The 12,979-nt window shown below is 44.0% G+C and overlaps 1 protein-coding gene across 2 annotated transcripts in view; it reads right to left on the bottom strand.

The window, feature by feature from the left end:
- Positions 1-12,979, bottom strand: part of LOC118400908 (calcium/calmodulin-dependent protein kinase type 1D-like) — a 51,310-nt gene that overhangs the window by 7,203 nt on the left and 31,128 nt on the right. Inside the window, exons 2-5 of one of the 2 annotated variants that reach the window (XM_035797912.2) lie at positions 10,801-10,932; positions 1,953-2,027; positions 991-1,129; positions 788-914 (exon numbers count right to left, since the gene is read on the bottom strand). In XM_035797912.2, coding sequence (XP_035653805.1) covers positions 788-914; positions 991-1,129; positions 1,953-2,027; positions 10,801-10,932 — 473 coding nt within the window. The remainder of the gene's footprint in view (positions 1-787; positions 915-990; positions 1,130-1,952; positions 2,028-10,800; positions 10,933-12,979) is intronic. The other variant, XM_035797913.2, reaches the window with a different exon arrangement.

Here is a 12,979-nt window from a genome sequence, read left to right on the forward strand (position 1 = left end):
CTGTATCTACCAAACTCCTATTCATTTTGTTAGGGTGAGGTTTCCTCCGGTCCAATCAGGTGAATTATGTTTAGGTTAACCCAGAAGTAGAGATATGTTTAGATTATGTCACTACTGCAGACTTCCTAATGTCATGTCTTCCTTCCGTTTTACCTAATGAAACCCGGAGCAGGTTGCACTGTCACACGTTACGCTATATCTCAACTAACCCGTTAAAGGGGCGATAAAACTGCAACAAGGCTCAAGATTCAAGGCCTGGTTATTTCATGTTGATGAATGTTGCCTTTTACCTAATGAAGCCCATAGCGGGTGGTAACTGTAACAAAAGGTCTACCCGTTAAAGAGATTACGTGCTACCCCAGGAAACCCATTGTGAGTGGTAACCGTAACAAAACAAAAAAAAAGGTCTATACTTTACTCCAGCATACCCATTACGGGCGGTAACTATAGAAACAAGGTTGCTATATTCACGTCAGGGGAATTTAGTGAAGTGTCATCCTAATCGCAACGCACCTGCTTGTTATTGCATTTCCATTTCCTTTTGAGCGTGTTGCACCTGCATTCAGTAGCGTGTATGAATCACATGATTATGAAGGCATAACTGAAAGCATGCATACTTTTGTTTGTTGCATTTATGTCGTTTTTGTCTTTGTGATGTACTTGTCTATTCACATTCTGTATTAGGTCATGTTTCATGTTCGGTGTGGACCCCAGGAAGAGTAGCTGCTGCTTTAGCAGTAGCTAATATGGATCCTAACAGCCCAGAGGGTAGAGAGAACAGCCTCACCCACATATCCTGGCGTCCCACAGGCAGTGGCCATCACGTCTCCTGTCCCCTCCATCTTAGACAGACCAAAGTCACTGATCATGATCTTGGCCTCGTCATGGGGGTTGTAGTAAAGCAGGTTCTCTGGCTGAGAAAAGAAACGATCAATATTGGGGAAATAAGCGATTTGAGCTCTGTGTACGTGTGTGTGTCTCACTCAGTACCTTGAGGTCTCTGTGTACGATGCCCATGTCGTGGAGGTAGTTGACAGCGTCAAGCACCTGTTTAATGAGCCTGCTGGCGTCCATCTCTGTGTAGAAACCCTTCTCTACGATGCGGTCAAACAACTCACCACCAGACACCCTGAGACAGAGACAGAGGTTGAGTCAATCTAACCCAACCGTTAACCCTAGCATCATGTCTATACCCGGGGTTCAACTTCAACCCTAACCATAACCCTGGCTTCATGTCCAGTTCCTGGTTCAACCCTAGCCTCAACCCCAACCCTTTACGATGCAGTCAAACAGCTTCCGTTCAGATACTCTGAGGAGATTGAGGACTGAATGAACCTAACCCTCACTTAGGGCTGGTTCTCCAGATACTTAAAACACATGTCACCCTAACGAAGCTTTGTGTCGAAATGTTGGTGCATAAATGATTGCATCGGAGCTAGTGTGCAGCTTTTATCTTTTCTTTCAAACTTTTCAGACACTTAATCTTAGTCCTGAATGAAAAGGCTATTTCAATAGAGATTCTCCATTGATCATGCCTTTCTTAAAATCAGTCAAGGCTAAATCCATGCCTGGGAAACTGACCCTAGAGACTCTTTTTAAATGAGTATTTTGCCAGACTGTGTTTGCTACAGTGTTACAACCATGACACAAAAGAAACATAGAAGCAACTCTTTGGGAATGCTTCCATCCACACAGGTTTGCATTTTGTATTGCCAAGGTCAAATGCACCTCGATAGCCCCTGAACGCTTACTGCAGCAAAACATGATACGTTATCACAGTGATTTGATTTGGACCAGTGCTCACACGGACACAGAGTACCGGCACATCTGATTTTCATTACAGACACCTCTTATAGAAATATGAACACCGGTCCTGCATTATCAGAAAGACAGACAGACAGACATATACAAGATGCAGAGAGACAAAATGGTGGTTGAGGTACTGTACTCACAACTGCATGATGAGGTATAGGTGGTTGGAGCTCTCATAGATGTCCTCCAAAGCCACAATGTTCTCATGTTTTATCCTGAAGAGAGGAAACTTATTTAATTGGCTTACTGTTCTACTAACCTCTGATCATTTCAATGCACAGCACAATAAAGCACAATTTCCTCGCCAAATAGTTTTATTCGTTGCATTCATCACAACAAAGCAATGTCAGTCCCAAACAGCACCATATTCCCTATAGTGCACTACTTTTGACCAGAGTCCATTTGAAACGCAGCTATTTTCATGTTAAATTGCTTTGAATCATCAAGTGTTTTCAATTTTCTTTCTGTTCTCAATAGGCCATAGAAAAAATATGTGTGGGCGAAAAGTGTGTGTGTGTGTGTGTGTGTGTGTGTGTGTGTGTGTGTGTGTGTGTGTGTGTGTGTGTGTGAGTGAGTGGTTGTGTGTCTGGTGACAAGGCAGAAAATACACTTGTTGAAACCTCTACTTCAGTGTTTCACCAGCAGCAAGGAGAAGAGTCTTAATCCCAAATTGCACCCTATTCCCCATATTGTGCCCTACTTTTGACCAAAGTCCATTGAGCTACATAGGGAATAGGGTGCTATTTGAGACACACAGAAAGAAAGTCCCTCTGCTCAGAGTTCTAACTAATCATAGGGTGTCCACCCACTCTGCCCATTGTGGGTAAAAAATGGACTTGGTGATGAAATATCACTTCCTTACGTTATAGAACACAATTTACCAAGACAAATATGATAATTCATGTTCTGAATCGTTCAGAGGGGTCTTTTCTCGAACATTTCATAAACATATCTAAAAAAAAGTCAGATTTCGTAACCTGATACATCCCATAATAAGCAACGAGCTCTGTTGATAGCAGTGCAGGTTTCTCGGAACAACTTCAGTCGATTTCATATTTTGTAGTTGTTGTCTTTCAATTAGTTTCTGTGGGTCGCAAAAGGCAAAAATCTGTGCGACACGAGCTGAAGTCAATGTAAAAGGCTTTGAAAATAGAAAGCTTAGTATGCGCTCAGAAATGTTAGAAAAACAGGAATTTTAAATTAATTGGAAAAGTGCATATAGTACTAAAACATGAAAACACCACATGTCATGTCTCAAAATCAATATCCATCTTACCTCTAAATTGTTTAATGTCCTACAGATTCGAGAAGATATATGACAAGTTTATTTAAAATCACTCAAAATCATGGCAAAGTATATTCTGTAGGAGGGGTTAATGTGAATTTCTAATAATTTCACAGATTTATATGAATCGGGTCATGAACATATAGACTTTGAAATTAACATTTGGTTGCTCCCTGCCTATAGGCAGAAACTCAAACAGGAAGTACCCGTGCTAAGACTATGCAACGCTGGTCTGACCAATCGGAATCCACTCTTCAAGATAGTTTTGATCACGCGGACTGGGATATGTTGCAGGTAGCCTCTGAGAACAACATTGATATGGTGACTGTGTTTATCACGAAGTATATAGGAGATGTTGTACCCACTGTGACAATTAAAACCTACCCTAACCAAAAAACGTGGATATATGGCAGCATTCGCGAAAAAACTAAGCGCGAACCATCGCATTTAACCATGGCAAGGTGACTGGGAATATGGCCGAATACAAAACGGTGTAGTTATTCCCTCCGTAAGGCAATCAAACAGGCAAAATGTCAGTATAGAGACAAAGTAGATTCGTAATTCAACGCCTCAGATATGAGACGTATATGGCAGGGTCTACAGATAGTAACAAAAAACAAAAAGAAAACAAGCCACGTCACGATCATCGACGTCTTGCTTCCAGACAAGTTAAACACCTTCTTCGCCCGCTGTGAGGATAACACAGTGCCACAGACGCGGCCTGCTACCAAAGACGGTGGGCTCTCCTCCTCCAAGACTGATGTGAGCAAGATATTTAAGCGTGTTAACCCTCGCAAGGCTGCCGGCCCAGACGGCATCCCTAGTCGCTTACTCAGAGCATGCGCAGACCAGCTGGCTGGAGTGTTTACAGACATATTCAATCGCTCCCTATCCCAGTCTGCTGTCCCCACATGCTTCAAGATGGTCACCATTATTTCTGTACCCAAGAAAGCAAAGGTAGCTGAACTAAATGACTACCGCCCCATAGCACTCACTTCTTTCATCATGAAGTGCTTTGAGAGACTAGTCAAGGACCATATCACCTCTATCTTACCTCACACCGTAGACCCATTTCAATTTGCCCCAATAGATCCACAGATGATGCAATCACCATCACACTGCAGTGCCCTATCCCATCTCTACAAGAGGAATACCTGTACAGTAGGAATGCTGTTCATTGACAATAGCTCAGCATTCAACACCATAGTAGCCTCCAAGCTCATCATTTAGCTCAAGGCCCTGGGTAGAGGCCCTCCAGAAGGCGAGGTCAGTACAGGTTGGGACCAAGAGACTGAAAGCTGGGGCCGAGAGACTGAAAAACAGCTTCTATCTCAAGGCCATCAGACTGTTAAACAGCCATCACTAGCACAGAGGCTGCTGCCCTATATCCATAGACTTGAAATCATCAGTTAAGAACACATTCTTATTTTCAATGACGGCCTAGGAACAGTGGGTTAACTGCCTGTTCAGGGGCAGAACGACAGATGTGTACCTTGTCAGCTCTGGGATTTGAACTTGCAACCTATCGGTTACTAGTCCAATGCTCTAACCACTAGGCTACCCTGCCACCCCAATATTCTTAATTCCATTCATTTAGATTTGTGTGTATTGTTGTGAAATTGTTAGATATTAATTGTTAAATATTACTGCACTGTTGGAGCTAGAAACACAAGAATTTCCCTACACCCGCAATAACATCTGTTAACATTTACATTTAAGTCATTTAGCAGACGCTCTTATCCAGAGCGACTTACAAATTGGTGCATTCACCTTATGACATCCAGTGGAACAGCCACTTTACAATAGTGCATCTAAATCTTTTAAGGGGGGTGAGAAGGATTACTTTATCTTATCCTAGGTATTCCTTAAAGAGGTGGGGTTTCAGGTGTCTCCGGAAGGTGGTGATTGACTCCGCTGTCCTGGCGTCGTGAGGGAGTGTGTTCCACCATTGGGGAGCCAGAGCAGCGAACAGTTTTGACTGGGCTGAGCGGGAACTGTACTTCCTCAGTGGTAGGGAGGCGAGCAGGCCAGAGGTGGATGAACGCAGTGCCCTTGTTTGGGTGTAGGGCCTGATCAGAGCCTGGAGGTACTGAGGTGCCGTTCCCCTCACAGCTCCGTAGGCAAGCACCATGGTCTTGTAGCGGATGCGAGCTTTCAACTGGAAGCCAGTGGAGAGAGCGGAGGAGCGGGGTGACGTGAGAGAATTTGGGAAGGTTGAACACCAGACGGGCTGCGGCGTTCTGGATGAGTTGTAGGGGTTTAATGGCACAGGCAGGGAGCCCAGCCAACAGCGAGTTGCAGTAATCCAGACGGGAGATGACAAGTGCCTGGATTAGGACCTGCGCCGCTTCCTGTGTGAGGCAGGGTCGTACTCTGCGGATGTTGTAGAGCATGAACCTACAGGAACGGGCCACCGCCTTGATGTTAGTTGAGAACGACAGGGTGTTGTCCAGGATCACGCCAAGGTTCTTAGCGCTCTGGGAGGAGGACACAATGGAGTTGTCAACCGTGATGGCGAGATCATGGAACGGGCAGTCCTTCCCCGGGAGGAAGAGCAGCTCCGTCTTGCCGAGGTTCAGCTTGAGGTGGTGATCCGTCATCCACACTGATATGTCTGCCAGACATGCAGAGATGCGATTCGCCACCTGGTCATCAGAAGGGGGAAAGGAGAAGATTAATTGTGTGTCGTCTGCATAGCAATGATAGGAGAGACCATGTGAGGTTATGACAGAGCCAAGTGACTTGGTGTATAGCGAGAATAGGAGAGGGCCTAGAACAGAGCCCTGGGGGACACCAGTGGTGAGAGCGCGTGGTGAGGAGACAGATTCTCGCCACGCCACCTGGTAGGAGCGACCTGTCAGGTAGGACGCAATCCAAGCGTGGGCCGCGCCGGAGATGCCCAACTCGGAGAGGGTGGAGAGGAGGATCTGATGGTTCACAGTATCGAAGGCAGCCGATAGGTCTAGAAGGATAAGAGCAGAGGAGAGAGAGTTAGCTTTAGCAGTGCGGAGCGCCTCCGTGATACAGAGAAGAGCAGTCTCAGTTGAATGACTAGTCTTGAAACCTGACTGATTTGGATCAAGAAGGTCATTCTGAGAGAGATAGCGGGAGAGCTGGCCAAGGACGGCACGTTCAAGAGTTTTGGAGAGAAAAGAAAGAAGGGATACTGGTCTGTAGTTGTTAACATCGGAGGGATCGAGTGTAGGTTTTTTCAGAAGGGGTGCAACTCTCGCTCTCTTGAAGACGGAAGGGACGTAGCCAGCGGTCAGGGATGAGTTGATGAGCGAGGTGAGGTAAGGGAGAAGGTTTCCGGAAATGGTCTGGAGAAGGGAGGAGGGGATAGGGTCGAGCGGGCAGGTTGTTGGGCGGCCGGCCGTCACAAGACGCGAGATTTCATCTGGAGTTAAACACGTGTATGTGACCAATACAATTTGATTTGGATTTGATTTATAGGATATTCCCTCCATCGTGACACTGCTGCCCAGTTGAAGAGCTTGTGATCTCCATGCAGCACCACAACACCATTCGCCTTCAGAAAAGCACCCCTCAGCCTCAGAAGATGCCCTTCTGGAGTCATGCATTCATTGTCATTATACCCCAATGTAGGCCTATTTGCCTGCTAGCTAAATAAAGCGCAGAACATGCATGATGCTCACAACTCGTCAGTCCAACCTATTTGAACATCTAATTAATCCTTCATTCAGTTCAGTCAGTCAGTATGTAATTTGTTTGAGTTGCAGTAGGAACTCAAATCAAAAGAGATTAGAACAGTCTCACCAGTTTGTTAATTGAAAAACATGTGTATTCAAATGCATCTTAAGTTCTTTAGCCCGCCACTTTAATAATTCAGTGTTTAATTTAGGCATATCCCCCAATTTTTTTTTAAATGACCTTCAACTTGTAGGCAATTGCAATTTAGGCTATCATGTTGGGTACTGGTGTCTTGCAGAATAATTTTAGAACTCTGTGTTTTATAACTGTTTTTATTATATTGCTCCTCGCGTTAAAAAGAGACCCTAACTCACAGGTTTCTAAATATATCCTGTAAATGTTAAACAAAATTGTTGAAGAAGCACTGTCACGACTTCTGCCGAAGTTGAAGCCTCTCCTTGTTCAGGCGGTGCTCGGCGGTTGACGTCACCAGTCTTCTAGCCGTCATTGATCCATTTTTCATTTTCCATTGGTTTTGTCTTGTCTTCCTACACACCTGGTTTCAATCCCATTCATTACCTGTTGTGTATTTAACCCTCTGTTCCCCCTCATGTCTTTGTCAGAGATTGTTTGTTATTCAGTGTTGTATTGGTGCGCGACGGGTCCTCGTACCCACTATTTATTGTTACATTTAGTGTTTGGAGTATGTTTCGTTTATCGTTATTAAATAACTCCATTACACTCAGTTTGATTCTCCTGCGCCTGACTTCCCTGCCACCTAAACACACGACTCTGACAAGCACATACAGTGGCTGATGGGGAAAACAGATCTCGCATTAAGAATAGGCTATAGATGGTCTTGACCATTTCGGACCCCTGGGCTATTTCCCTCAGGACAGGTTACAGCCTAGACTTAATCAATATTTTGTTTTGTCTCATTTATTGAAATGGATGTATAGCCTCTGTGCGACGGGGTTGTGCAACGAAAATGGCTATAACAAACCTACATACAGAGTGGAATTCAGTAATAAAACAATCAAAACGCCCAATACAAGGCCTAGAGTCCGTTCTCCCAAATACATGAAAAAGTACGATTCATTAGGTCACATGATCACCATAATAGCCCCACGCGGCTATAAAAAATAAAGTATGCAATTATATGGCCATTAACTAACACACAACAGCATGGCATATTTAAAAAGCGGAATAAGCCTAAATCATATTTACTTTCTATTTTGCAGCTTGGGCGGTTATTCTAGACAAGGCTCTTCTGTGTCTTTATCATTCTCACACAAGTCATTTGCTGCAGGCCCAAGCCTATACTATGTATATGGTATAGCGTAGTTATTGAATGCACTTCTAAAACAAGCTCAAGACTTTTCATTTGAAAATTAAACCAGAAGCTGCAAAGCAAGAGTTGCTTCAACTAGCTAACTTCGACTAGCTACGTTCAGTTCATGTCCTTTGCAGATGGCACATTACTGAATAAAGTTTGACCGCACAAAAAAGATCTGTCACCGATTAAAGGGAGACGTGAAGTAAGAATTGAATGTGTAAATATTCATTAATAGTTGTAACATAGGGTTTTGTACGTTTACAGATCTATTTTAAAAGTTTACGTTTGATGTTTCTTGCATGGCTTTTCTCACGATCCTAATAATTTACGTATAAGATATTCTTACGATCCTAATAATATGTACGTTCAACCTTTTGACAGGTATTTGGCTCCATACCTACAACTGAAGTCGAAAGTTTACATACACCTTAGCCAAATACATTTAAAAACTCAGTTTTTCACAATTCCTGACATTTAATCCTAATAAAAATTCCCTGTCTTAGGCCAGTTAGGATCATCACTTTATTTTAAGAATGTGACATGTCAGAATAATATTTGAGAGAATTATTTTTATAATAATAATAATAATAATATATGCCATTTAGCAGACGCTTTTATCCAAAGCGACTTATTTTTCATCTTTTATTTCTTTCATCACATTCCCAGTGGGTCAGAAGTTTACATACTCAATTAGTATTTGGTAGCATTGCCTTTAAATTGTTTAACTTGGGTCAAACATTTCAGGTAGCCTTCCACAAGCTTCCCACAATAAGTTGGGTGAATTTTAGCCCATTCCTCCTGACAGAGCTGGTGTAACTGAGTCAGATTTGTAGGACTCCTTGCTCAGCACACGCTTTTTCAGTTCTGCCAACAAATTTTCTGTAGAATTGAGGTCAGGGCTTTGGTGATGGCCACTCCAATACTTTGACTTTGTTGTCCATAAGCCAAGTTGCCACATTTTTGGAAGTATGCTTGGGGTCATTGTCCATTTGGAAAATCCATTTGCGACCAAGCTTTAATTTAAACTGATGTCTTGAGATGTTACTTCAATATATCCACATAATTTCCCTTCTTCATGATGGCATCTATTTTGTGAAGTGCACCAGTCCCTCTTGCAGCAAAGCACCCCCACAACATGATGCTGCCACACCCGTGCTTCACGTTTGGGATGGAGTTCTTCGGCTTGCAAGCCTCCCCATTTTTCCTCCAAACATAATGATGGTCATTATGACCAAACAGTTCTATTTTTCTTTCATCAGACCAGAGGACAAAAACAAAAAGTACGATCTTTGTCTCCATGTGCGTAGTCTGGCGTTTTTACGGTGGTTTTGGAGCAGTGGCTTCTTCCTTGCTGAGCGGCCTTCAGGTTCTGTCGATATAGGACTTGTTTTACTGTGGATATAGATACTTTTGTACCTGTTTCATCCAGCATCTTCACAAGGTCCTTTGCTGTTGTTCTGGGATCGATTTGCACTTTTCGCACCAAAGCATGTTCATCTCTAGGAGACAGAAGGAGTCTCCTTCCTGAGCAGTATGATGGCTGCGTGGTCCCATGGTGTTTATATTTGAGTACTATTGTTTATACAGGTGAATGTGGTACCTTCAGGCATTTGGAAATTGCTCCCAAGGATGAACCAGACTTGTGGAAGTCTACAATTTTTTTCTGAGGTCTTGGCTGATTTCTTTTGCTTTTCCCATGATGTCAAGCAAAGAGGCACTGAGTTTGAAGGTAGGCCTTGAAATACATCCTAAGGTACACCTCCAGGCTAATTGACATCATTTGAGTCAATCAGAGGCTTCTAAAGCCATGACATAATTTTCTGAAATTTTCCACGCTGTTTAAAGGCACAGTCAACTTAGTGTATGTAAACTTCTGACCCACTGGAATTGTGACACAGTCTTAAGTTAAGTTAAATAATCTGTCTGTAAACAGTTGTTGGGAAAATTACTTGTGTCATGCACAAAGTAGATGTCCTAACCAACTTATAAAAACTATAGTTTGATAACAAGAAATGTGTGTAGTGGTTGAAAAACTAGTTTTAATGACTCCAACCAAAGTGTATGTAAACTTTCGACTTCAACTGTATACTATGTACCTGGTTTAGAGTAGTTAGCGAGGTAACTTTGGTCAACTCTGGATAACCAAGTGGGAAAAAAGGTGCTTATGCATTGATAAACACACTAAAGGTGGCATCAACAATAAGTAACACATTAGCCTGCTGAATTAGTAAGGTAACATTTTTCTCATTTTGATGTCGGCACAAATGATAATGTGGCACCCAGGGATTGGTGTTTCAGTATTGTCTCAATGAAGAGTCCGGCGTTCGACATGCACACGCAGTTACAAGCCTGCGAGAGTTAGTGGCAGTAATATGGATGAAGCCTGAGCTAGAATGTGAAGCTAACTGAAGCTGGCTTGCTTAAGAAAACCCTGAGTAAATCTAGCTTGCATTGTAGTATACCACTTTGGTGTCCAAGCAACAAGGTGTGGGTGATCAAAAACACAAAGAAAATGACGAGCCTCGTTTAGAGAGACAGGTGGGTGAATGAGGGGCAGGCGGAGCGTATGTGTGCTGGGTCATTAGATAAAGGAGCAAGAGAAACAAGCACTGGCGAGAAGAAGAGAGGAGGAGAGGATGGCAGGGTGGAAGGATGGCAACCGTAACCAAGCAACTACCTCCCCCCTTTGATCCCCCTCAGGACGCCCGGTACCTACTTCCTAAGCACGGCGATTTCATTCTCAATGCTGGTCTCTTTTCCCTTCAGTGCTTTCTTAGGGATGCACTTCACTGCAACCATCTTCCCTGTGGCCTTCTCCCTGGCCATGATCACCTCAGAGAACGCACCACTGTGGAAACAGAGGGAGAGATAGAGATAAAGGGGAGGGGGAGAGGGGTAAGTGTTAAAATGGCGCCGGAAGAAATGGCAGCAGTTTTACGGGCGCCCAACCAATTGTGCTATTATGTGGGGGTTTTTCACGTTATTTGTAACTTATTTTGTACATAATGTCTCTAAAAAAGAGCTTCTGGATATCAGGACAGAGATCACTCACCTCGTATTAGATAAATATTTTTTCTTCAACAAGCAAGAAGCACAGGACATTCTCCAAACACCCGACAGTGCCAACATCCCCGTTATTTGCACTAGGAGGAGACGCAGGTATAAAGGACACCGAGCGGGATGCCTCGTGAGGTCCCACAGGAGGTGAGTGGGAAAGCTGCCGTTACTGTCAATATTACTCGCCAACGTGCAATCATTGGACAATAGACTAGACGAGGTACGATCACGAATATCCTACCAACGGGACATCAAAAACTGTAATATCCTATGTTTCACAGAATCGTGGCTGAATGACGACATGGATATTCAGCTAGCGGGATATACGCTGCACTGGCAAGAAAGACGAAGGGGGTGGTCTGCACAAAATCTAAGGAAGTCTCTAGATTTTGCTCGCCTGAAGTAGAGTATATTGTGATAAATTACAGGCCACACTACTTGCCTAGAGAGTTTTCAGCTATACTTTTCGTGGCTGTTTATTTACCATCACAGACAGATAATGGCACTAAAACTGCACTCAGTCAGCATGTACTCTGAATAAGGAAATAAGCAAACCGGAAACCACTCACCCAGAGGCGGCACTCCTAGTGGCCAGAGACTTTAATGCAGGGAAACAAATCAGTTCAACCAAATTTCTATCAACATGTTAAATGTGCAACCAGAGGGGAGAAAAAAATCTAGATCACCTGTACTCCACACACAGATACGAGTACAAAGCTCTCCCTCTACCTCCATTTGGTAAATACGACCACAATTCTCTCCTCCTGATTCCTGCTTACAAGCAAAAATTAAAGCAGGAAGCACGAGTGACACTACATCGGTCACTGGCTTTATCAATAAGTGCATCGAGGACATCGTCCCCACAGTGACTGTACGTACATACCCCAACCAGAAGCCATGGATTACAGGCAACATTCACACTGAGCTAAAGGGTAGAGGTGCCGCTTTCAAGGTGCGGGACTCTAAACCGGAAGCTTACAAGAAATTCCGCTATGCCCTCTGACGAACCATCAAACAGGCAAAGCGTCAATACAGGGCTAAGATTGAATCATACTACACCGGCTCCAACGCTCATTTTATGTGGCAGGGCTTGCAAACTATTACAGACTACAAAGGGAAGTACAGCCTCGAGCTGCCCAGTGACACGAGCCTACCAGACGAGCTAAATCACTGCTATGCTATGCTCACTTCGAGGCAAGCAACACTGAGGCATGCACTGAGATTCAGCTGTTCCAGACGACTGTGTGATCACGCTCTCCGTAGCCGACGTGAGCAAGACCTTTAAACAGGTCAACATTCACAAGGCTGCAGGTCCAGACGGATTACCAGGACGTGTGCTCTGGGCATGTGCAGACCAACTGGCAGGTGTCTTCACTGACATTTTCAACCTGTCCCTTGAGTCTGTAATACCAACATGTTTCAAGCAGACCACCATAGTCCCTGTGCTCAAAAACACAAAGGCAACCTGCCTAAATGACTACAGACCCGTAGCACTCACGTCCGTAGGCATGAAGTGCTTTGAAAGGCTGGTCATGGCTCACATCAACACCATTATCCCAGAAACCCTAGACCCACTCCAATTTGCATACCGCCCAAACAGATCCACAGATGATGCAATCTCTATTGTACTCCACACTGCCCTTTCCCACCTGGACAAAAGGAACACCTAAGTGAGAATGCTATTCATTGACTACAGCTCAGCATTCAACACCATAGTGCCCTCAAAGCTCATCACTAAGCTAAGGATCCTGGGACTAAACACCTCCCTCTGCAACTGGATCCTGGACTTCCTGACGGGCCGCCCCCAGGTGTTGAGGGTAGGTAGCAACACATCTGCC

Source organism: Oncorhynchus keta, chromosome 22, assembly GCF_023373465.1.
Source record: "Oncorhynchus keta strain PuntledgeMale-10-30-2019 chromosome 22, Oket_V2, whole genome shotgun sequence".
NCBI lineage: Eukaryota > Metazoa > Chordata > Actinopteri > Salmoniformes > Salmonidae > Oncorhynchus > Oncorhynchus keta.